Here is a 26,813-nt window from a genome sequence, read left to right on the forward strand (position 1 = left end):
GTCGATAAGGGCTCCTCTGCCTTTGAAGTGTAGCAGCACTCTCAAGCAGTCACCTGCTGGTCCTATGCACCGTGTAGCGCTGCCGCTGTGAAATGCCGCGGGGAGCCTGGCACCAGGCTCCACATGGCATTTCAAAGCAGCTTTGCCACATGGAGCCCGGTTTCAGCAGGGGAGTCCCCAGTATTTCAAACTCAGAGTCCTGCGCTGGCCCCAGGCTCCATGCTGCACTTCCTCTTTGAATGCACAAGAGCCCTTGTTGGGGCTCTTGTGCATTTCAAAAAAGAAGCGCCTGCATAGAGCCTGGGGCCAGTGCAGGACTCTGAGTCCACCGCTGACCTCAACCTCCATGCAGCGCTTCCACTTTGAAATGCACAAGAGCCCCTGCTGGAGCTCTTGTACATTTCAAAGTGAAAGTGCCCATGTGGAGCCCGGGATCAGCGGGGCTCCCCATGGCCGCGGGCTCCACTCAGCGTTTCAATCTTTGAAATGCACAAGAGCCTCCGTTGGGGCTCTTGTACATTTCAAAGGCAAAATGCGAAAGTCCTTATTAACAAATCGATCAGTCAATGGAAGTACCATCAACTATTTGATTAGTTAATTAATCAAAATTTAACATCCCTACTCTGGGGTAATAGTTTGGAACTTTCTTCTGAATCAGCAATACCACTTTCTGCAGCATCCTATCCAATTTGGAGTATCCTGTTTAAATCCAAATGTTGATCTGGGCAGACCATGCTTATGTTTGTGAGAACTGAAGAGATCACTGTAAGAACTGAGGGATTAGCAAAGGCTATAGTGGCAAAGAGAGACTTTTGGTTCATTATAGTTACAGGATTAATTCTAATATAGAGCAACTGTTTAAAAAAGAAAATCTAAATTTAATCTTTATGTAAAATTTGACTGTATAACAGCCTGCCGGTGTTTGCCTGGAAATCACACCCTATTAGAAGGTGGTGAGCCTATTGGAAATTGTTTTGTGAGTTTTGCTGACTCTGTGGGCCAGCTGGCTCATTACCTCAGCCAGCTATGTGGGAGGTGGAAGAAGCCCTCAGGCAAAGCATGTATGTGTGTATACAAAGGACAAATGAGTATTGAGAGAGAGAACCCTAAATGCAGCCAAGTCTCAGGAGAATCCTTAGTCTGAGGTTTCATCAACAGGTCTCTAATCTGGTACCCTCAGGACCTAACTGGTGCCGAACCAGAGAATTTGCCAAATCACAGGAGGTCAGTATTGTCTAGAGGCATTACCAACACTTACACAGCTTACTGGGCTCTTAGAAGACATTTAGCGGTAAATTAGAGCTAAATAACAGAACAGAACATGGAGAGCCAGGGCTGGTGGCTGTAAACGAACTTTATGGGACCGTGAGAAACTTGGCCATACCCATGATAAGTGGACATCTGGCTAATTAAAACCATGCCGGACCACAAATGTTGCTGGATCAGAGAGTACCAGACTACAGAGGTTCAACCAGTAGTAGTATTCTGAGCATACTTATTTTGTTACTAAACCAAAAGAAAAGCTTTTTTTTTTTTTTTTTTTTTTTTAATTAAAACTTTTGAGTTTTGTTTGAGTGGGGTGTGGACACCTTTGTTTAAATCAGGCATCTCCAGAATCATGGCCTTACTGTTTTCTTTTTTAAATACATATATTTTTTTCACTCATAGATATAGATGAATGCCAGCAACATCATCTCTGCACAAATGGGAACTGCAGAAACACAAATGGGTCTTTTAGGTGTATTTGTAGCCAAGGTTACACATTATCATCTACAGGAGACCAGTGTGAAGGTAAGTATGTGACTTAAGGTATTGATGGGGTTTTTTTGCAATGAGATCCTGAGTATTCCATCTGTAGACACAGCCACTTCTGAGGATGGAAAAGGAAGATAGATTTTTCTCCTCCTCTTCTCAAGTCTTCACTATTCTGGTGATGGTCGGTCTGTCTACACCACCATATAGCTCATGTATTTTCACACAAGCAGTTATTGTCAGCTGCACCTATGGCTCCAACAGGAAGGCGAGGAGAATAATTTGACTGTTTCTTTTGAATAAGGATATCTTCTCCTTATGCAAATTTTAAAACAGAGGGTTTTATTCATCCCTGTTACAAATGCTTCTACCAGCTTGGAAAGTCCACCTAGGACGTTGCCCGGATTACAGCTGCTTCTGTGGTTCATTTGGGGGCCTGCAGCCAACCATCACAACTTCAAACATCAAGGCTACGTCTACACTGGCCCCTTTTCCGGAAGGGGCATGTAAATTTCACTAGTCGTCGTAGGGAAATCCGCGGGGGATTTAAATATCCCCCGCGGCATTTGAATAAAAATGTCCGCCGCTTTTTTCCGGCTTTTAAAAAAGCCGGAAAAGAGCGTCTAGACTGGCCCCGATCCTCCGGAAAAAGTGCCCTTTTCCGGAGGCTCTTATTCTTACTTTGAAGTAAGAATAAGAGCCTCTGGAAAAGGGCACTTTTTCCGGAGGATCGGGGCCAGTCTAGACGCTCTTTTCCGGCTTTTTTAAAAGCCGGAAAAAAGCGGCGGACATTTTTATTCAAATGCCGCGGGGGATATTTAAATCCCCCGCGGATTTCCCTACGACGACTAGTGAAATTTACATGCCCCTTCCGGAAAAGGGGCCAGTGTAGACGTAGCCCAAGAGTACTAGCAAGGCAGCCTGGCTTAGCTCCTATGGAGCCCAGTGGTATTACTGCTGGGGAGGAAAGCAGTGTAAATGCTATTTGCCCTTCTCCAGAGGTGAATCCTTCTAAAGATCAGAGGTGCTATTTGCACACCAGCCATACAAAAGAGAATAAATAAAATACCAGAAGATACACTGTGTTGTAAGAAATGATCTTCCTATCTTTTGGGGATATCCCAAATAAGAAAATTTCAGGCCTGATATAATCAAACTAATACAAAATTAACTCATGTGTTTTCTCTGTCCTTGCCTCATGAGATTCTTACATGAGCTTCATCTTGTGAAAACTTTCAGTCCAAAGGGGCTTTCTTCAGGATTCAGGAACAGTGGTTCCTGGTTATGTTAGAGCAGGGGTGAGGAACCTTTTTTGGGTCGGGGACCATTGACCCACAGAAAAATCAGTCAGGAAAAACCCAAAACCAAAAATTCCCTCATTGATGTGGCCCCCAGGATAGTAGAAGTATGCTCAAGCCCCATAGGGGAACAGTGGGGCGAGGGGGCTCCCCAGTGCAGGATGGAGCCCTGATCCTTAGGGGCACATCTGCCCCCCAGGCCTTAGATTCCCCACTCGTCTTAGAGAAAAGCTATCAGATGGTCACACTTTGGAGTGCAGACATACACAAGGAGGGCAAGAATCTTTCCAGTGATTCTTCACATACAACTCCTAGATCTTTAATTTGGAGAAGAAGCTTAAAGAACAAGTGGTCCTGTAGCACCTTAGACTGCATAACAAAAAAAATAGATTGTATCATGAGCTTTAATGGGCACAATGCGCTTCTTCAAATGACAATATTCAGTTACCGACTATCACAGCTAACCCTCTGAAATCCTAGCTCTTTAAGTCTCATGTATAGAACAAGATTGCACATAAAGGAGCTTCGGGAAATTTGCATAAAGAGCTAAGACCAAATCAGAAATGCAGATAAAAGGGGAGATACCACCTCTGCAATGATTCGGTACCTCTGTTGGTGAGAAAAAGTAGCCCAGGTTAGTAATCATAGGATCTTCCCTTCACAGGCTAGGATGCCAGTTTTTCTTGCAATTCATAGAATCCAGTGTTTAAAGAAATCAAAGATGAAAAGCTTTGTTTCCTTGGGTTCTTGCACTGATCATACAGACTTTGAGCAGTTACTTTAGAAGAAGGGAGGTCTGTGCAGTATGTTAAGATTAATAAATTTTTACTTTGAATGAATTTGGCAGAAAACATTGTCCTTTTGTGGGACTTGGCACTTACGCAGTGCAAGGGAGTAACTAATTTTTTCACATGCTCTCAGTCAAAGTTAGTTACCATTTAAATAAAACTCTTTTTTCAGTTGAAAATATGGTACAAATATAAAACATTCATGTGAAATCTAATATGTTTATCAAGAGTTTACATAACGTCATCACCATTGAGTGCAATTTTATCTAAAATAAGAACTTTCACATATGCAGAAAACCTCTCTTAAAAAAAAAAAGATTATATTCCAGTGATAACAAGGCCTCGGTGCAAAGGTAAATTGAAAAGGAGCCTTATGTTCTTTTTCTGGATTCATGTGCAGTGGAATAAGCAGCAGCATTTTGGTCTGCTAAAAAGTCCTGCATAAAAGCTCAGAATAATCAAAATCATCACATAAAGCTGTTTATTTTGTGTATCAAAGAAGATTCTATTTTCCTTAGACTCACTGAATTAAGAGGCAGAAGACTATGGGTAGAAAGAACTTAATTCTGTTTTTTCTATTTTCTTTTCTTTTACTTTCTCATTTTCTCTCAAACTAGTGAGGCACAATCATAAAATATTAAGTGGCTTCCCTTGCAGTAGTTGAATAAAGTGTTTAAATAGTGTCCATGTAATGTAAGTGTTTTTGCTATCATCACTTTTCCATATATTCCTAAAATAAAATAGCTGATTTATTCCCCCCCTTGCATTTATCTGTGCAGCATTTCAGTTGTTATCATCATATTCATTTCTCAGTGGCTGAGGCCCTGATTCTCAATTGAGACTTTATTCAATGCCTATTTAAGTCAATGGAAGTCTTTCCATTGACTTCAGGGGCTTTTGATCGGTCCATTCATGTAATTTGATATAGCTCTATTGACTTGAGTAGAGCTACGTTGAATTATATTTGCAGACAATGTGGACCTGAGTGTGAATTCTTAATATCATTACTAGTTTATAAAGGTTTGTATGGTGGCCCAGTAATGTCCAAAACATACAGGTTCAGAATAACAATGTTAAATTTAGATTAATCAGTTAACCAAATAGTCAATGGGATTTCCATCGACTATTTGATTGGTCTATAAGGGTGCCTCCACCTTTGACCTTGATGGAATCCATTTCAAAAGTGGAAGCCCTGCAGGGCCAGCAGGGGACTGGCCCCACACTGCCTGTGGTGCCTGAGCCCATTGGGGCTCTTGTACATTTCAAAAGCAGAAGCCTCGCAGGGAGCAAGGGGCCAGCAGGGACTCCCTCTCTGGACTCCCTTGCTGGCCCCGCTCTCCCTGCAGCACCTGAGCCTTTGAAATGTACAGACAGCGTGGGGCTTCTGCTTTTGAAATGTGCTCTTGTATATTGCAAAGGCTTAGATGCTGCAGGGAGCGGAGAGGGTCTTGTACATTTTAAAAGCAGAATTGCAGCAGAAGTGGAGCAAAGCAGAGACTGCTTCAGTCCCTACTCATTTCGTTTCCATTGTGCCACTACCTCCCCATCTCCCACGGAGACAGTGCTGGGGGGAACTGTCTTTTAAGTCAGCTCCCCCCAGTAACCGCTCTTGCTCCCCCCACTTTGCTGCCTCTATCAGAGGCAGCAAGTTGGGGAAGCAACTAGTTGCATCACTAGTCGATTATCCGATAAGTATAATATAGTCGACTAGTCACTTACATTCTTAGTTCAGAAAACAGCAAAAGAAGTACCAAAGCATGAATGCAACTCAGTTACAGATGGTAACCAGGCAACATAGAATTAATGCAGTGGAACATAATCCGGGCAGCGTTATTTATAAAAATTCAGCATCTAGTTGAATGACAATAGATTTGCTTGTATTGTTTGCATATCATAGAATTAATGTTGCAGGAATATCGTATTGTTTGTGTTGCACGTACATCAGAATCTGTATTTGTGTGTCACTATGGAGATTGTGTTTTCTAACTGTTCATGTTTTAGGTTTTCAAGTCCCTGAAGTTACTTGTAGTATAGTACCCCCACAGTTCACATGGAAATGGGGGAGAATTTTGTGTAATTGTCTCTTGAGTATAGAAGGAAGGAGTTGTCTCAGTAAGCATTGTAATCAGTACTGTGTGGATATTCCTGCTATGAATGAAGAATGTACACATTCAAACTTTTAACACAGTGAAGAAATATTAGGAGGAGACTCTGTGGTATGACTGTGCTGGCAGGACAATTAGAAGGCACACTACATTTAAATATTGTTATTTTTATTTAAATATAGGAAATACAAGCTATTACCTCAAGTTGATGAACCGATATTAACTATGCCACTCTTAAGTATTTTTTCCATTTTGAAATTGTCTAATTTTTTGGCAATGGTTTGATTTCAGACATTAATGAATGCCTTCAAGATGGTGATACTTGCCTTCGAGGAACCTGCATGAATACTGAAGGTTCTTATGAGTGCACTTGTCCTGAGGGCTTCCAGCAGAGAGGCAACAGGGGATGTGAAGGTATAGTCTGATTGGATTAGGATATCTGATTAATACTATAAATTACTATATAAAAGAGAATCCCAAACCAACAGGATTACAAGTATCTTCTAAACCCTGTCATAAACAATCATCTTCTGTTTCTCCTCTGAGGGGGAGTTTGGGTGGGGCAGAGGTGGGGCCCCCTAGGAGGGAGTTTGAGTGCTGGGTGCAGGCTCGGGGCAGGAGCAGGGGATTGAGGGACATGCTCGGGGAGGGAGTTTGGGTGCTGGAGGGGTGAGGGTGGAGCTCTGGGGTGCAGGCTGTGGGATGGGATTTGGGTGCTGACTCTAGCCTGGGACAGAAAGTGGAGAGCCTGGGTGCAGGCTCCTGGAGGGAGTTTTGGGGCTGGAAGAGAAAGGGAGTTTGGGAGCAGGATGTGGGTGGAGGGAGAAGGTGCAGGCTCCAGAGGGACTGGGGTGCCAGTGGGATGTGGGAGGAGTGGGTAGGGAGTGCCACACTTACCTGCAGGCACACCCCTTGGGTATGTCTACACTACAAAGTTAGTTTGAAATAATAGACGTTAGTTCGAACTAACTTTCATAGGCGCTACACTAGCGCTCCGTTAGTTCAAATTTAATTCGAACTAGCGGAGCGCTTAGTTCGAACTAGGTAATCCTCATTCCACGAGGATTAAACCTAGTTCGAACTAGCTAGTTCGAATTAAGGGGTGTGTAGCCCCTTAATTCGAACTAGTGGGAGGCTAGCCCTCCCCAGGTTTCCCTGGTGGCCACTCTGGACAACACCAGGGAAACTCTATTGCCCCCCTCCCGGCCCCGGACCCCTTAAAGGGGCATGGGCTGGCTACGGTGCCCGTGCCAGGTGCAAACCTGCCAGCACCCAGCCAGCAGACCCTGCACCTGGCACGGATCGAGCCAGCCACCCGATGCCCCCCAGCCCTCCCCCTCTTCCCGGGACCAGGCTGGCGGCTCCCAGGACCTTGCCCGGGACCGCAAGAGGCGGGCACCCGCCTGGGCTAGTGCGGACTTCGTGGACCTTGTCCACGATCTCCGCACTAGGCACAGGAAAGTGGCCGGCTTGGGCAGGAGAGCTGCCAGCCTGGCCACCCAGGAGCAGGTGTGCAAGAGAATCAAGGGGGTCCACTGAGACCCCCCCCCCGACCCTGAGCCCTGAGCTTACAATGGCCGTCCTGGGTCACACCAAAGGTCCATCTAGCCCAGTAGCCTGTCTGCCGACAGCGGCCAACCCTAGGGACCCTGGAGGGGATGGACCGAAGACAGTGACCAAGCCATTTGTCTCGTACCATCCCTCTCCAGCCTTCCACAAACCTTGGGCAGGGACACCACTCCTACCCCCTGGCTAATAGCGCTCCATGGACCCAACCTCCCTCCATGACTTGATCTCACTTCCCTTTAAACTCTGTTCCTAGTTCTAGCCTTCACAGGCCTCCTGCAGCAAGGAGTTCCACAGGTTGACTCTTTGCTTTGTGAAGAAGAACTTTCTGTTACTAGTTTGAAGCCTGCTACCCATTCCTTTCCTTTGGTGTCCTCTAGTCCTTCTTTATGGGAACTAATGAAGAACTTTTCTGTATGCACCGTCTCCACCCAACTCCTGCTTTTAGAGACCTCTATCCTGTCCCCCCTCCGTCTCCTCTTTTCTAAGCTGAAAAGTCCCAGTCTCTTTAGCCTCTCTTCATATGGGACCTGTTCCCAACCCCTGATCATTTTAGTTGCCCTCCCCTCTCCCAGCCTCTCTCTTCCCCTCTCCCACCTCCTTTTCCCAGTCTCCCCCAGTTTTGTTCAATAAAGACAGAGTCTTCTTCGAGTGCTTGCTCATGTCCATTCTGATTAGGTGTACGCGCGCCGCGTGCACGGATTCCGGAGCTTTTTTCCTTTAGCAGTATCCATAGGGCCAGCAGGGAGCCCCCTGGAGTGGCGCCGGTATACCGGTGCATATATACCCCTGCTGGCCTTCCCACCCCTCAGTACCTTCTTACCGCCCGTGACGGTAGCTGGAGCATGCTTCAGGCTATTGCCTATCTCTTAGCAGCTTATCTCTTATCCGTTGTATTATAGTTCCAGTTGAAGTTTTTTATCTAGTTAAGTAGTTGTTAAGTATTGTAAATAGTTAGTTAGATAAGGGAGCAGTGGAACCCTCCCGCGAGGGGAGGGCATGCCAGGGCCCCAGGGCTTTAAACCCTGTGCTTCCTGTTCCAAACCTATGCCCTGCGGAGATCCCCACTCTGACTGCCTAAAGTGTCTGAGTGAGGCACATCGAGCTGAAAGCTGCTCTATCTGTAAGAGCTTTAAGCCCCGGACCAAGAAGGAGAGGGACTCCCGGCTGAAACTCCTACTAATGGAGTCGGCACTGCAGCCTCAGAGCGAGGAGCAGCTTCACTCTGCCCGCAGCGCACTGTTGGCGGCACCGTCGGACAGCAAGGCACCGAGGCGCAGATCGTCACCGGTGCCGAGGGCCTCTAAGAGCTCGAGGGGACGCTTGGCAGAGAGGAGTGCCCAGAAGGTGCGCCCTAAGGAGGGGCACCTTTCTTCTAAGTCCTCTAGAAAGAGGCGCAGCCCGGACAAGGGCAAGAGTCCTGGGCAGCCCGTGGGGCTAGGAGAGGTCCGTCGGCCCTCCCCCCCAGAAACTTTTGAGGCAGCCCGGGACCTCATTCACATGGCTGTGGATGAAGGGGAGGGCCCGGTGCCGCGGGAGCAGACCACGCCGGCGCCGGCCTCAAGTGCCCCCCAGCAGGACATGGCCGGGTTGTGGGACCCTCTGGGCGAAGGGCAGGCCTCGGCCCAGCAGCAGCAGTTTCTCCCGGTGCCGGGGAGAACACCGGCACTGGAGCCAGGACGAACACCGGCACCGACCCTAGGCCCGCTCCCGACGGCACCGGCAGCGACACCGGGAGCGTGTGGGCTTGCGGCGCCGACGGCACCGGCACCGGTGCAGGGTCCGGTGCCGCAGACAGCTCCCTGGGCGGTGCAGGGCCCCGCACCGTACTACGCGCCACCTGCGGTGCCGCAGCAGGTGCCCCGCACGGCACCGACGCTGATGCCTCTCCTGGCACCGATCCCTGCTTACTCCTTGGGAGCACAGCAGCAGAGCGCGGCACCGATGCACATGACGGCACCGGAGGGTTATGCACCGGCCTATCAGATGCATCTGGGCGCGGTACCGCCGCAGCAAAGGCCTCCACTCATGCCCCCACCGGCACTGCGTGTGGTGCACAGGGGCAAGCCATCGGCCTTGGCAGACCAGCGTAGGGTGCAGGCTTCATCGGCCCCTCCCTGGTCAGCATCAGAGTACTCTTCGGAGGCCGAGTCGGTGGCTTCGACCGGGCCCTCATATAGGTCGCGGCCCCACCATAGGTCCCGCTCGTCGGTCAGATCATCTCACCGGGAGCCGATGGTCCAGCAGCAGTCGCAGGGGCAACCCCAGTGGGCTTTCTGGATGCCCTGGGCATACCACCAGGCCCAGGGGCCTCCCCCTACGGGGCCGGCAGCGGGTTCATCCTGAAGGAGTAGCACCCCATCTGCCACCCCCTTGACAGCCCCCCGCCTGGAGGCAGCTCACCCATGGTGTCGATGCCGAGACCCCTGGTTATTGGTCAGGGGGAGCCAGGGGCACAGATAACCGAGGAGGAGGCAATCCCCTCAAGGGAGTTCTCGTCGTCTTCTCCAGACGAGGCCCTGGCCGACCCCGCACCTCAGCCCCTGTCTATGGACTCCAGGGCGCACCAGGAGCTGCTCCGAAGGCTGGCGGTCAATCTTGCGGTCCAGCATGAGGAGGTTCACGAGGACTTAGATCCGATGGTGGACATCATAGCGGCAGCGGGCCCTGGTCGAGTGGCACTCCCACTGAATAAAATGGTGGACAAGCTGTCTAAAACCCTGCGGCAGACGCCGGCTTCTATTGCACTGACCCAGAAGGGGGTCGAGAGAAGGTACTATGTACCCCAGGAGGGGCACGAGTATCTTTTTACCCACCCGGCTCCGGGATCCATAGTGGTTCAGGCCGCTGGGCAAAAGGAGCGCCAAGGGCCTCCAGGTCCCACCCCGAAGGCAAAGGAGCCTAGGAGATTGGACCTGCTTGGCCGGAAGGCCTATGCCACGGGGAGCCTCCAGCTACGTATAGCTAACCAGCAACTAATGCTGGGGCGTTATGCTTTTAACACATGGGCGTCTATGCAGAAATTTGCCAGCCAGCTTCCTCCTGAATCCCGCCAGGAATTCGGGGCCCTGACGGAAGAGGGGCAAGCAGTGGCGCGTACCTCTCTCTAGGCGGCCTTGGAAGCAGCTGATTCCGCAGCCCACACCATGGCCACAGGGGTTGTGATGAGGCGTAGTGCCTGGCTGCAGGTTTCTGGCATCCCACCCGAGGTGCAGACAACTATCCAGGACCTGCCCTTTGAGGGGCCGGCCTTGTTTTCAGAGCAGACTGATTCCAAGCTGCATAGTCTAAAGGACTCAAGGGCAACCCTGAAGTCGCTAGGGATACATACCCCAGCGCCTCAGAGGCGCTCTTTCCAGACTAGATCCTACCCTAGAAGGGGGCAAAACATCGATAGGGGTCGCAGGAGAGGCCGCAACAATAGCCGCCCTGACCTCTTCAGAGGCAGGCGTAGGGGCCCTCGGTCAGACTCCGAGAGAAGCTCAGGGCCGTCTCCCGGTCACCAAACTAAGCCCTCATTTTGAAGGTACGCCGGAGAGCAGAGTACTAGTAGCGCCTATCTGTCCGCCCTTTGGGGACCGTCTTTCCCTCTTTTACCAGGAATGGTTAAAGATCACGTCGGACCGTTGGGTCCTAGACCTGGTGAAGCAGGGATATACTATCCCCTTCCTTTCCTACCCTGCCTCCCATCCCCCAACCCCGTCCCTTTTCAGGGACTCCTCTCACGAGACACTCCTTCGGCAGGAGGTGTCCAACCTGTTGATGCTAGGGGCCATAGAAAGGGTGCCTCCAGACGTAAGGGGAAAGGGTTTCTACTCCCACTACTTCCTAGTACCCAAGGCGAAAGGGGGCATGCGTCCCATACTAGACCTCTGAAACCTGAACACCTTTATAAGGAAGAAAAAGTTCAGGATGGTGACGCTAGCCTGCATCATCCCATCGCTCAGAAAGGGGGACTGGTATGCTGCTCTCGATTTAAAGGATGCGTACTTCCACATTTCAATTTTTCGAAGTCACAGAAAATTCCTCCGGTTCACGGTGGGACAGGACTACTTCCAGTTTACGGTCCTCCCTTTTGGACTGTGTACAGCCCCGAGAGTTTTTACCAAATGTATGATGGTGGTAGCCACGTTTCTGAGGTGGCACAGGGTCCAAGTGTTCCCATACCTGGACGACTGGCTCATAAGGGGCAAGTCTCGAGAACAAGTGCTGGACCATGTCTCGAGGGCCAGGGGTTTTTTTGAGGGTCTCGGCCTCCTCATAAACGAGGCCAAGTCACTGCTAGAGCCCACGCAAGTCATAGACTTTGTGGGGGCCCATCTGGACTCGCCTGTGGGCAAGGCGTCCCTACCGAAAGACAGATTTACGACCATTCGATCGCTGGTAGTGGGGCTGCAGGAGTTCCCAACTACGCCGGCGAGGACCTGCATGAGGCTGCTAGACCACATGGCGGCGGGCACTTACGTGGTCCAACACGCCAGGCTACGCATGCGCCCATTGCAGGGGTGGCTCAAGGTAGCGCACAACCCCTTGAGGTCACCGCTAGACACGGTGGTAACTATCCCTCAGGACATTCTGCGCTCACTGGACTGGTGGAAGGACGAGAGCACGGTGTGTGCGGGGGTCCGATTCACCAAGCCGTCCCCGTCTGTGCAGCTGGTCATGGACGCTTCGGACGTGGGATGGGGCGCTCACCTGGGCAACCTCAGGACACAAGGTACGTGGTCAACAGAGGAGGCTCACCTCCATATAAATATCAAGGAGCTGCGGGCGGTCAGGTTGGCCTGCAGGGCGTTCCTTCCCCACTTACAGAACAGCGTGGTGGCGGTGCTGACAGACAACACTACGGCCATGTTCTATATCAACAAACAGGGTGGGGCGCGTTCCTCTCCCCTGTGCCGGGAAGCCCTAGATCTATGGGAACTGTGTATAGTCCACAGCATTTTCCTGGAGGCATCTCACCTCCCGGGAACCAGGAACAGGCTAGCGGACAGGCTCAGCCGTTCAATCCAGGCGCACGAGTGGGTGCTAAGGGGGGATGTACTTCACGAGGTCTTCCAAAGGTGGGGGTTTCCCCGCCTGGACCTGTTTGCAACTCTGAGCAACGCCAAGTGCGGGGAGTTCTGTTCGTACATGGGGCACGGTCAGGGCTCTCGGGGAGATGCACTGCAGGTCAGCTGGCCCAGGGGCCTACTCTATCCCTTCCCCCCGTTCCCTCTGATCCACGACACACTCCTCAGAGTGCAGAGGTTCAGGGCTCGGGCCATCCTGATAGCGCCAGTATGGCCTCGACAGTACTGGTTCACCACCTTGCTGGATCTGACTGTGGAGGGCCCGCTATGGCTACCCCTAGTGCCAAATCTAATCACTCAGAGCTGCAAGGCCGGGGTGGAACTCCACCCAAGCCTTCCATCTCTCCACCTAGCAGCGTGGCTCCTCAGTGGCTCTCAGTGACGGAGCGAGCCTGCTCCAGACCAGTCCAGGAGGTCCTCTTAGAAAGCAGAAAGCCGTCCACTAGAGCCCTTTACGAGGCTAAGTGGAAGAGGTTTACTTCCTGGCTGGAGGGCAGGACGCTCGCTCCAGGTGAAGGGGCGGTTCCGACTGTCCTGGAATTCCTTCTCCACCTGCGGAAACAGGGCCTGGCCACAGCCTCCCTAAGGGTGTACCTGGCGGCCATAGCGGCCTTCCACACCGGGGGGGGCCAAAGGTCTATCTTTGCCAATCCCTTGGTTAAAAGGTTTCTAAAGGGAGTCGACAGGATGATGCCATATGAGAGGCCTCCGGTACCGGCTTGGGACCTTAACCTGGTCCTGACTGCCCTTATGAAGCCCCCATTCGAGCCCCTGGCTTCATGCTCTTTGATACATCTGTCTTATAAGGTAGCTTTCCTTGTGGCCATTACCTCGGCCAGGCGGGTGTCTGAGCTTAGGTCTCTCACCTCAGAACCACCTTACACGGTGTTTTTTAAAGACAAGGTGAGGTTGCGTCCTCACCCGGGATTTCTTCCCAAGGTGGTCTCACACTTCCACATGTCCCAAGATATTTACCTGCCAGTGTTTTACCCCAAGCCACACGCGTCGCCCAGGGAACAGGCGCTGCACTGCCTGGACATTAGGAGGGCATTGGCTTTTTATATAGATAGGACATGAGACTTTCGTAAGTCAAATCAATTGTTTATTTCGGTGGCGGAAAGGATGTGTGGTCAGCCAGTCTCGGCGCAGCACATATCCTCGTGGATTACTTCCTGCATTCGACTGTGCTACGAGGGCGCGGGTAAACCACCGCCGCGCATAACAGCACATTCCACTAGAGCCCAGGCAACGTCGGCGGCGTTCCTGGCCTGCGTGCCGATTTTGGAGATCTGCAGGGCAGCAACCTGGTCATCAGTGCACACCTTTGCAGAGCATTATGCAATCACGCAGCTGGCCAGGGAGGATGCTGCTGTCGGGACGGCAGTTCTGTGTTCTGCAGAATAATAAAATCATAGTTAGTCACCTTCCGACCCCGCCTCCGCAGGGGGGACATGGCTAGGGACTCACCTAATCAGAATGGACATGAGCAAGCACTCGAAGAAGAAGAAGAGGTTACTTACCTCGTAACAGTAGTTCTTCGAGATGTGTTGCTCATGTCCATTCTGCATCCCACCCACCTCCCCATGTTGGAAGGAGCCGGCAAGAAGGAACTGAGCGGTGGGAGGGCCAGCAGGGGTATATATGCACCAGTATACCGGCGCCACTTCAGGGGGCTCCCTGCTGGCCCTATGGATACTGCTAAGGGAAAAAAGCTCCGGAATCCGTGCACGCGGCGCGCGTACACCTAATCAGAATGGACATAAGCAACACATCTCGAAGAACTACAGTTACGAGGTAAGTAACCTCTTCTTCCATTTTGGAAGACACGTTATCTTTATTTTGTACATCAAGAAGAGGGGCTAGGGAAGGGTAAGTGGAAGGAGGTGAGGGAGGAATGGAGCACGAGCCCCCGATGGGGAGGACTGGGCTGGCTCTGCGGGCTTCTGGGGGTGGAAGCTCTCCCAATTGCCCCGTCTCCCCAGATGGCAGCCTGCGGCAAGTGCAGCCGGTCTGATGGCCGAGTGCTGTGATGTGCCCAGTGTGGGTAGTCTGGGCACTCCAAGCCAGGACTGCTTTGCAAGCGGGGAACCCCTGAGAACTGTCTGTCCGGGGTGGGGGTCGGGACCCTTTAAGCACAGCCCTCGGCTAGCCTGAGACAGCATCTCCACGCTCTAAGTCCTCCTCTCATGCCCTGCCGGCACTGCTTCCGGCCATCCTTAACCCTGCTTCAGGGTCCACTTTAATGTGGACGCGCTAGTTCGAATTAGCAAAACGCTAATTCGAACTAGTTTTTAGTTCTAGATGCGTTAGTTCGAATTAGCTTAGTTCGAATTAACTAATTCGAACTAAGTTAGTTCGAATTAGCGCTGTAGTGTAGACATACCCTTGGCTCCTTGGGCCATGAGGTTCTCCAGGTGCTGCTGCCCCCAGTGCACTCTCCTGCCAGCCCTGAGAGAAGGGGGGCTCTATGTGCTGCTTCAGCTGCTAGAGCAGCACACAGCATAGAGCCTGCATGTGCACACATGCACATGTATACACACACACACACACACACAAGCACAGGGAAATAAATGTAGATCTGTTAAGTACAAAATATAAAAAATTCAACAAGAAAATAAATAAAGTAGATGATTTCACAATTAGATATATGTGATAGGTTGGGTCACAGAGGTTCCCTTGAGACTGTCACCTGCTTATACCACTGAGCTTGCCTCCCTGTCAGCTAGGACACCCCATCATCATCAACAGAATTACTGACGCAGGGTGGGCTGCAGAAATTTGTATTGTTGATGATGCTTGATCCAGAAAGACTAAAAAATTGATTTTCTGATTCCAGGTTGAGTTTGCAGGGTAGGCAGCAGAAAAAATATATTTACTTGTAAAAACAAAGCAGCACTTGACTACTCCACATGCACCAACATCTTGAGAACATGCCCACCACACTCAAAAGATGCTTTTTGGCTGAATCATATAGAAAATCAGCTGATTGGAAACAAAGTAATCTTTCAAACTCTGCCAGCAAGACCTTGAGCCAAAAGCTTGACTGTATTCTGGGCCCTTTGTGCCACTTGAGCAGCACAAAGGGGCCAGCCAGGAAGCAGTCAGTTTGGCCATAGGAAAAGTCTCCTTACAAATGGAAGTTGTCAGCTAGTGCAGAGCTGATGTAGCTTGCTTCTGCATCATTCCCCATATGGGATCATGTATGACAACCGGAGCGAACATTTGCAAACAGGTATTTGCACTTCTCACACACGTTTTGACAGTTTAACGGACTGTCATTAACTCGTGTAAATAGATTTTGGTAATAATGCCAAACTTTAAGGCACATCAGAATCAATTGCAAAAGTAATATTGGAGCGGGGTGTTTTAAAAGATTTTACAGTTCTTCTTTGTGTTTTCCAGATATCAATGAATGTGAAGGATCTGAACTCTGTTTGCCACATGGGAAATGCATAAATACAGATGGTTCTTTCCATTGCATTTGTGAACAAGGCTTTTCAGTTTCTGCAAATGGCCAAACATGTGAAGGTGAGATGAGTAGTGGTACCATAGTGAATTTCACTCTGTAGCCATATGCCACAGTAGGGATTACATGTAATTTAAGCGCTTATGTTGCTAAAAGCATTTTAGGCAACATAAGTTATCGCCTTCCTCATTCGAAGCACCAATAGCTGCCTTAAATGTTTTAAAGAGAATATAGAGAACTAAATATTAAATGCTACCCTGATGCAATATTGATTTCGCATTGCTAGTCATAAGAAGTTAAGAAATGCAATTGAAGGCCAGGTTCTTACTTATGTAAGTGATCCCATGGACTGTGTGGAACTAGTTGTGTCATAAGGTGGTCACAATTTGGCTGTTATATTCCAAAATCAACATTAATGTTGCAACCTTGAACATAAGTATATGATATTTTATATATTTGCTTTTATGGTAAACATAACTTAATATTACTCCTTATTTCATAAAATTTATAGTGTGAAATGTACAAAACAAGCAGGAAGACTGAGTGAATGTTAGAAACTTAACTTCTGCTTTTCTTGTCTTTGGGTGACTTTAATTGTGCAACCTTAATGCTTTATAATATTTAATAAATTAGGGTATGTCTACATAGCAAAGTTGTGGTAGGGGGCTGGAACACATGACCTATGAAGAGAGGCTGAGGGATTTGAGTTTTAGTCTGCAGAAGAGAAAAGTAAGGGGGAATTTGATAGCAGCCTTCAACTTCCTGAAGGGAGGTTCCAAAGAGGATGGAGAAAGGTTGTTCACAGTAGTGATGGATGGCAGAACAAGGAGCAGTGGTCTCAAGTTACACTGGGGGAGGTCTAGGTTGGATATTAGGAAAAACTATTTCACCAGAAGGGTGGTGAAATACTGGAATGGGTTACCTAGGGAGGTGGTGGAATCTCCATCCCTAGAGATTTTTAAGTGTTGGCTTGACAAAGCCCTGGCTGGGATGATTTAGTTGGGATTGGTCCTTCTTTGGGCATGGGGCTGGATTTGATTACTTCCTAAGGTCTCTTCCAGCTCTATGATTATATGATTCTATTTCGGAATAACAGCCATTAGTCTGAAATAACTATGTGTGCTTCTACACAGCCATTCCATTATTTCTAATAATTTCAAAATAATGGATGGTTTATTCTGAAATCTGTAAACCTCGTTCTACGAGGAATAACACCTATTCTGAAATAGCTATTTCAAAATAAGACGTGTGTTAATGCTCCACTGCTGCTATGTTGAAATAGCCCCTCACCAGGGCCATTCTAAGTTATTCCTCCCCCATGCATCCTGGGGCTCTAAATTGAGATAGCACATCTATACTACAGAAAAGCCTCAAAAATTAGTCCCAGACAGGCTTCCCTAATATGTAGATGTGCTATTTCAAAATAAGCTATTTCAGAATAATTTATTTCAAAATTGATGTGCAGTGTAGAGATAGCCTTAAAGTGCAGTATGTGGGGGATATAACTGAAAAAGGAACATAACAGATGGAAGGAGAGAGAGAGAGAATAGAATAAAGAAATGGAAAAAGGTGAGTTAGAAGCGAGAAGAAACTTAGCTATAAATTGACAAAACTGTTCATAGCTGGAAAATGTCTTTATTTTAAAATCGTGTGGTGGCATTGGAAGGAGGGAATTGGTCACAAAATGCACATAAATAGAAGATGGCATTCAGACTTTTGGCAAGTCTTAAGAGTGGCCATTACTACTACAAAGTTTACTCACCTTTAATGTAGGGCTTCTCAAATGTGCGAGCAGTAAAACTTTAACTTAATTTTTTAATGTTTTCATTGCTCTATTTGAAACAAATAAAACTGTAGTATGTTTAAAATACAGACATGGAGGAAATACTCATGCAGTAGAAATAAGGAAATCATGGTTAATTTCTGTTTGCATGAAGCTATTTTAAAATCCTGTCTTAGCTTTATATTAGTCCTTTTAAAATTTGTTAGAGCTAAAAGAAATAGTTCTTCAGTTTAGATTTTTCAATTTTAAACCAAACTCATACATCTCCCTCATGCTCTTCTTCCCCCTTCTCCCATGCACATGCACGCGCACACCCACGTAGATCTTTTTCATAAATGGTAGTAAAAAGAGTTCCAGTAATAACAATGGTGAGAAACCTCAACCACAGGACTGGAACGTTTGCAGATGAGGTGCTCTTGGAGTTTTTGTTTGGCTCCAGCATAAGAAAGTGTCCTGTTGCTGACTGAAAGCACATACTTGCCAGCAGTGCTCATCTACTGAGCTGAGGGTGAATTTTAAAAAAGATATTATGATCCATAAAAGAAGGAAAACATTCTTTTTACCATCAACAAAGCAAAAAATAAAAGTTCCATCAACCAACTTCAGAATAGACATTCATATTGATACACGTGCTATTCAGTCCAGAAATTGTGTGAAACATACAATTCTGGGGAGGAGGGGGGACAAAATAAAACAATACAAACAAACAAAAAACCCAGAGGACATTTTGAAAAGCAGTTCTAGAGAATGCACAAATAACAGAAATACTGGGTAGCGTTCTAAGCAACTATGTGTTGGAAACTAGGAAAGATGGACTTCAGGCACCCAACCAGCTGCTTCTCCACTGCAGATGCTCATGCAGGAGGCCAGTTAACCCATGTAAGCTTATTTCTCATGGTGCCACCTCTATAAACCTCATCTCATCAGTCTTTTCAGTGCTGGTACAAAGACCTTCTCTGCTGTTGAGAGGGTGTATGGAGACCTCCTGCTTGGTTATTGTGTTCACTTCCCACACTTCATGAATTATATACTGGGGGGGAGAGGATTGACGTAATTTTTGTCTAACATATACCTGCTGTAGCAATAGATAATAAAAACCAGATATGCTGTTGGCAGTGGGATATTGCTGTACTACCATGAGGAGATGGGAGTCAAATATTTAGATCTGTTACAGTACCAACCATCTTGTCAGTGCTCAGTAATTAATAGTCGCATAAACTGAAAGAGACATGCTTTTCTCCTGCCATTAGAATAACCTTATTAGTTAAAGAGAAAACAGTACATCTGAAGAGGTCTGGCAGCGAGATGCATTTTTATGATCTCAAACAGCAAGAATAATTCAAAGCTCTCTCAAAATCCAGACTGCTAAAATTATTCGTTTAAAATTGGGACAGGATATTTAGATTCCATCCTGTGTTCAGCAGGGAAGAAGTTAACCGTCTTCAGTCTCTGAACAAGAGCACTTTTGTAGGTATCTTCCTCACTATAGACTGTAAGGTAGAACTCAATCGGGAAGGTTTAAATTAAACACACTATACCACAAGAACAAAACAAAACTCTGTTAAAGGAACATTATCATAGTTGCAAAGTCAAGCACTCAAAAATTAGGAAATGACAGAATTAAAAAACAACCTCAACTAAACAAAAGCCATAATTGCTAACTTGATAGAGTCCCACAGAAATAGTGAGCAATATGGCCAGGTGTGTGGTAGTTAACCAGCACTATTCCTAGAGATGTGGTGACACGATTTATGATGATGGTTATGTGTACAAAGTTAATCTTCATTACAGACAAAAAGAAAGTCAGATTTTGAAATAAATTAAAAAGGATGGAATCAGAAGATTTATTTCCAGGCATCTAAATATGTTTATAAACAACAGAGAGTAAAATAAAAAGTATAAAATGCACTAACCATGCTTCCAGGGTACTGTTGGTGTACATGGGATGCAGAACTGGCTGTATATTTGGCATTTGAGAAATTATTTGAATAACTGAACTAAGGAAGGTTGCTTACAATCTGAAACAGTAATAATCCTTTTCATTTATAATTGGCTGCTGTATGCGGCCATTTTAATTTTAAAAAATGTAGAGCTTTAAAGCTGAAAAGTTTTTAAGCAGACACCAATTACTTCAGTTCTGGTTTTTACATGTTCCTCATTTTTAGAATTCAGTTTCACATAAAATAAATGAAAAAAGAACAAAAACAAAAAGAAGTTATTCCTAGGTACTGAGAGAGGATGTGGCTTCCAGCTGCAGAAGCTACTGGGTTCTTCACACTAGTTGCCTTTGTGAATTTTACTTCTAGACAAATGAGTGAGAATCACTGTTTATATCATCAGAGTAAGGACTAATGGTATTTAGCTGGATTTAACTGCCTTTAGTAAGATGGAAACATTTTCCATCTCTCTGGGTTGTTTTCTTAAGTTCAGATGCTTTCTGAAAAGTTAAAAACAACAACATAAGATGATTAAGGATCTTGTGTGGTTAATCCTGGTCTTGAGTCTTAATGACTACTGGCCAAAGCAAACTGCACATCTATGTAGACTTTACCCACTTCCAAGAAGTAAATCAAACCTGTGTAGTAGCTGTAGTATTCCATCACTGCCCCCTTCCCAGGAGATGAATGTGGTGGGTGAGTCTTGATAGTTACCTAATAAGGAGACTCTTGGAAGTAACATAGGTGCAAGGAACTCATTAGCTTTTCATTGAGTTTCTTAAGGTTCTCTCAAAGGTTCTTCCCTAGCCGACTGTCAGACGGCTTCAGCAGCAATAAGTATTGGCAGCATCCTTAGTGCTAAGCAGCAGCCTTGCCCTGATACCCAAGCCTCTACTCTGCTCCTAGCAACTCTCAGTGCTGCCCCCAGCTCCATCCCCAGTGCCTCTTCCGAGAACCCCTCCAGCACCTCCCCTCTCTGGGTCAAGGCTGTTATACATACAAAATGCCTACCACAAACCTCAAAATTGGGGAAATGAGAAGTTAAGTGATTAACAGTAGATAATTTCTATTTCTCCATCCAGACACCTTACTATATGCATATCATTGTTCACATCACAAACTTAACCGTGCCTTTGTTGGGAAGAGAAGAAGCTTTTGGGAAGGAGATGCAGGAACTGAGGCATTTCTTTGCGGTCATGGGTATGATCCACTAAGTGTGCAAATGAATTCCTCCAACGTAGTGTGCAGAGGCCGATATCACAGACACACCAGATCCCAACTTGAATAATATTCTACAGTGAAGCTGAAAACTCCATCCTTGACCTGTCAAAAGTAAACCCAGAATAAATTCATGGCACTCTCCAAAATGGGCCACCTTCTTGGTAAACACTTAGTAATATCCTAGCAAGGCTCCACAGCCCTCTCAGGGTATGTCTAGACTACATCCCTCTGTTGTCAGAGGGATGTAAATTAGACATACCGAAATTGCTAATGAAGCGGGAATTTAAATATCCCGCGCTTCATTAGAATAAAAATGGCCAACACTTTTTGCCGACGCGGCAATTTGCCGGCAAAAAGCGGCAGTCTAGACAGGGATCGGACAACAAGGAAAGCCTTTTCTAACCGATCCCTTATGCCTCATGCAACGAGGTTTACAGAATCAGTCGGAAAAGGCTTTTCTTGTCGACCGATCCCCATCTAGACTGCCACTTTTTGTCGGCAAATTGCCGTGTCGGCAAAAAGCGGTGGCCATTTTTATTCTAATGCAATGCAGGATATTTAAATCCCCTCTTCATTAGTAATTTCAGTATGTCTAAATTACATCCCTCTGGCAACAGAGGGATGTAGTCTAGACATACCCTCACATGTGCTGAAATAGACAGATTGGGGTCCCAGCCATAGTGTATCCACCTTGACACTGAGCAGTGACCCAGGACTTGAATGGAAAATAGCCTCTTTCTTCATCCAGAGATGCACATGACCATCACCACGTGAAGTAGCCACCCACCAATACTTCATGTGGCCACATGTGAACACTGTGTTCAAAATCCTCGTTATTCTAACTGTCCCTCACTATTATTATAATTATTTTATATTATAAATATTATGGGAATATTTAGAGGGCTCAGCTAAGATTGGGGCCTTATTGTGCTAGACTATATACTGAACAAATGTGTAAGGAAACAGTCCTTGCCATGAAATACTTACAAGCTGAATAACTAAGCAGAAAACTAAAGTTAATCACATCTTTAGGTGCTTTCCTGCAAGCAGTGTTTTCCTTAATTTGGACACACATGCTTTGCTGAATAGATATAGGCTTAAATACATGCTTTAACTGTTTTGCTTAGTTAAGCCTCAATCCTGCACTCATTCAGATAAAATGCTTACTGATTTCAAATCAGTAGGAGTTTTGATTAAGGAATGCAGAACTGGCACTGGATTTTAAAATGTCATAATTACAAAGCTACATTTTAATTGTATAAGAAATATGTTGTATCTTGATTACTTATCGTCTCCCACCTCTGTCTCTATATAAGCAAGACATTTGCCCATTACAAGCCACATGCTTTACTGGTGATTAAAGCAACAAATGCCCTTTCCGGCTGTAAAACAGGAGGCCTTTGAATGAGCTGTCTAGACAAGGAAAAATATTTGGTGCTGGTCCCTCTCTGTAGGTTCCCAGTCACTCACTGTATGAGTCAGTCGTGTTCAGACTGTGTACTTTTTAAAACAAAATCATCCTCTGTGGATGTGTTATATATTTAATTAGGACACTTGTTGCAATGATGGATTTTCTTTCTGCTGCTTTTTAGTCAATGACCTCATTTTACCTTTTGAGAACAGTTATATGATTCTTTCCCATCTGTTTTCTTTGATATATACCTATTCCCAGAAAATGAGACTGTAATTTATATAATTTTGAATCCCAAGTCCTTGTCTTCTCTGTGTGGACTTTAAAAGGATAACTGTTCTGTGGCTCGGAATTACGGGCAGTCCCCGGGTTACATGGATCCGACTTACATCGGATCCCTACTTACAAACGGGGTGAGGCAACCCCGTACTAGCTGCTTCCCCCCAGCAGACCAGGGAATGCGAAGCTAGGGTCCCCCCCCCCCCAGCAGACCAGGGAGATGCAGAGCAGCTTTTCTCAGCAGACATCTCAGCTTGAGAATAAAGGACTAAGGGAAGTTAGGTGTGGGAGAATAAAACTGAGCTCTGGAGAAATGTTTGGCTAGAGTTTCCCCTACAATATGTACTAGTTCCGACTTATATACAAATTCAACTTAAGAACAAACCTACAGTCCCTATCTTGTACGTAACCCGGGGACTGCCTGTACTGTTATTAAACTGTAATTGGCCACTGGATATGTATGCCGTGCAATGCAGTACAATGTATTGCTTTTTATTGTCTTACACACTTGGCTTTCAATCATATATTCCTTAGACAGAATTCTCATTTACCCTCAATGGAAGTTTTGTCTGAACAAAGAGTAAAGGATCATGACCTTTTTCTCTGGTCACAAGTAGAAAACTCTGCAAACCATAATATGAGATTAACAAATAAAATAAAAAGATCTTATTTTCTGTAGGAAAAGGAGACAGTCAGAAAAGTACATCCATAAGTGCATGTATCCTGGGTCTTTCCTAATACTTTTGCTTTTGTTTTTCTGACTATATTTGATGCATCTTTAATAATAATTGTCCTGTGGTTGTGGTGATTGGTTAGGTGACAGAGGTATGTCAGATACAAGACAAGTCTTATTGACCTCTCAACTTTGATAATATTTCTTTAACACTATAATACAAACTATATTGGCTACTCTTATAGCTCTGTTAATTTTACTGATTTTTTTTTCCTTTGGTGATGTTGAACAATTCAATAATCAATTATTTGACAGCCCATATCCAATACTATTCTCACATTCATTTTCTATTAAATAAATGTATTAATGATAGTACTCTTTACCAAAGACAAATAACCATTTTCAAGATTAATTATTGACGTATTTTTCTTTCATCGGTTTAATAAATTGAGATAAAAATAATTCTATTAAAACACTTATTGGAAAAAATCAATCACCTATTTATTAACCACTGATAAAGATTTCTTTTCGTGTTTTCAAGTAATATTTATTACCTTCAATGGTAAAATATTCATTCCAAGATACAAGTAAAAAAAATATATCACATACAATCTCCTATATATTTGAGAGAAATTGTCTGTCTGTCTGTTTGTTCATGAACTCCTCCTACATGGGAAACACTAGGACAACCAAATTCAGTATGTCGCTTATTGTTAGCATAACTTGAAGCAAAATGGGATGTGCCTGGAATGGGATTGCTTCTCAAAGAACACACAGGAAACAGACATGACCAGGCAGGTGAAAGGGGCAGGCTGAGGGTGCCCTGCTCCACTCTGGGACTGTCTCATCCCCGAGCCTCTCACCCTGCACGCACCCTTTTGGGAAGGACAGGAAGGCTGAAGCTTCGCTCCTCCCCCCCCTCCAGATTCACGCAGGAACATTGCTGGCTGTTTCCCTTTATCAGGGAGCGATGGGAAAGTGCACAGTTTGCCACATTCCCCACTCTGACTGGGGAACGCACGGAGCAGACAAACTATGCACTTAGAATCATAGAATAATAGGACTGGAAGGGACCTCGAGAGGTCATCGAGTCCAGCCCCCCGCCCTCAAGGCAGGATCAAGCTCCGTCTACACCATCCCTGACAGATGTCTATCTAACCTGTTCTTAAATATCTCCAGAGAGGGAGATTCCACCACCTCCCTTGGCAATTTATTCCAATATTTGTCCACCCTGACAGTTAGGAATTTTTTCCTAATGTCCAGTCTAAACCTCCCCTGCTGCACTTTAAGCCCATTACTCCTTGTCCTGTCCTCAGAAACCAAGAGGAACAAATTTTCGCCTTCCTCCTTGTGACACTCTTTTAGATATTTGAAAACCGCTATCATGTCCACTTTGCTCTTGCTCCCTGACAGGGGCAAGGAGGGGAAGAGCAAGCAGCCCTAGTATGAATCAAATCTCAGGGAGCGGGCCGACCAGCCCCTCTGCAGACACATATACACCTACCCCTGTCCAGAGGCTCTTCCCCACCACCGTAACCTGACTCCTGCACTCCTTACACGAGGGGTCGGCAACCTATGGCACATGTGCCATTGGTGGCACGCGAGCCGATTTTCATTGGCATTTTGGTGGGAGCTCAGTCCCGCCCTTCCCCTCTGCTCCACTGCAGCAGGGAGCCTGCACTGCCTTGCAGGCAGGGAGTTCAGCTGATTGGCGGGAGGAGGGGGCGGAGGTTGTCATGCAGCTGCTCAGTAAAGGAACAGTAAGATAAGGATGTGTTAATGGCTTACATTTACAAACACCTAAAGAGACAGATAGGTGATTAAAGGGAATTGCATTTTTTTTTCATTTGACTTTTAATGGGAGTTAGACATCAAGTTTTCTGGAGTGCAAAGCAGGTTAGGCATGTGTCTGCCTCTTCAGGCTCCCAAATATCTCTGAATATCTGGGTCTAGCAGCAGTTCCCAACCTTTTCCAGATGGGGACCTATTTTGACAATTCAGGAAGACTTGGTGACCCTAGAGCTAAAAAACAAAGCTAAAGGTTCTGATGGGAATTATCAACAAACACATAACTCATGATTTTTCCCTGTGTTACCAGAACTGGCTGAACTTCTATTTTCACAGAGGGGGAAAAACAAAATAATAACTTATGAATTCATTTTAATTTCAAAGTGTGCCAAATGGAGCCATTTTTTTACTTTTTCCCCTTTTTCAAAATGTCCTACATATTTTCTATTTGCCCCCACCTCCCAAAAAAGTAGGTGAAATTTTTCCTTTACAAAAAAAACCCCTACAAAAACTGGCTTTAACTAGTTATAAAAGACTTCGAAGTTTGAGTTAGTGAAAAGGCATGACATTTTTACACAAAAGGAACCATTTTGACAATGTCAGCAGTTTGGGATGAGACAGTTTTGTTTTAGAAAAGAGTCCCTATATTTTTCTTTTAGAAAATTATTCCTTACAGAGTCCTTTCCTGCTCCCTAAAAGAAAAAAAAAAAAGTTAAAAATTTCAACCAGCTCAGTGTTACACTAAGACACTCGGATGCATCTTCAGCTCCCCTTAGAGCGTGTGTGTGCTCCCCATCTTATAGCAGAGGGGGTATGTCTACACTACCCCGCTAGTTCGAACTAGCGGGGTAATGTATGCATACCGAACTTGCTAATGAAGCCCGGGATTTGAATTTCCCGGGCTTCATTAGCATAAAGCCGGCTCCGCCATTTTTGAAAGCCGGCTAGTGTGAACCCCGTGCCACGCGGCTGCACGCAGCACGGGCTAGATAGTTCGAACTACGTAGCCATTCCGATCTATCTGTACGCCTCGTTCCACGAGGCGTACAGATAGTTCGGATTAGAAGCCTAATCTGAACTATCTAGTCCGTGCCACGTGTAGCCGCGCGGCACGGGGTTCGCACTAGCCGGCTTTTAAAAATGGCGGAGCCGGCTTCATGCTAATGAAGCCCGGGAAATTCAAATCCCGGGCTTCATTAGCAAGTTCGGTATGCATACATTACCCCGCTAGTTCGAACTAGCGGGGTAGTGTAGACATACCCTGAGTTTTTAACTTCTTTGCAGACCTTCCCTCAGCGCACTAGCTCGTCTAAGGGTAGTGTGTGTATGTCTCCTTGAGCCGTAACTTACTACCAGCTGTAGTATAGATGTACCCTTGTGGGCTCTCCTGAGCTTACTCAGGAAGTCTGTGATGGAGCCAAGAATTGAGCCTATGTAGCCAAAGTAAGAAAGAAAAAAAAATTTTTAACCGATTTTTTTGGAGTGTTGCAGATATTTAAAACTCTGATCTTAATGATGTTTTAAAAATCCTATGTTACTAAAATGGTAAGATCTGCATCATAATTTATGTATTAATGAAGCTGCTGTAAGTAGGACTATTATTGACTTTTAAAAGTATCAATGACACGCAGACCCATAAATAGAAGTGAATATGTTAAATCTCAGCACACCACT

General features: G+C 46.2%; 1 protein-coding gene and 1 pseudogene across 9 annotated transcripts in view; both read left to right on the forward strand.

The window, feature by feature from the left end:
* The window catches only part of LTBP1 (latent transforming growth factor beta binding protein 1), a 328,168-nt gene that overhangs the window by 238,639 nt on the left and 62,716 nt on the right, over window positions 1-26,813 (forward strand). For all 9 annotated transcript variants that reach the window (XM_075924972.2, XM_075924973.2, XM_075924974.2 and 6 more), the window contains 3 exons: window positions 1,669-1,791; window positions 6,235-6,357; window positions 15,984-16,109. In XM_075924972.2, the coding sequence (XP_075781087.2) occupies window positions 1,669-1,791; window positions 6,235-6,357; window positions 15,984-16,109 (372 nt within the window). The remainder of the gene's footprint in view (window positions 1-1,668; window positions 1,792-6,234; window positions 6,358-15,983; window positions 16,110-26,813) is intronic.
* On the forward strand, window positions 12,975-13,985 carry LOC149525152 (uncharacterized; annotated as a pseudogene).

The sequence above is a fragment of the Pelodiscus sinensis genome, chromosome 3 (genome assembly GCF_052426305.1).
Source record: "Pelodiscus sinensis isolate ZL-2025 chromosome 3, ASM5242630v1, whole genome shotgun sequence".
Taxonomy (NCBI): domain Eukaryota; kingdom Metazoa; phylum Chordata; order Testudines; family Trionychidae; genus Pelodiscus; species Pelodiscus sinensis.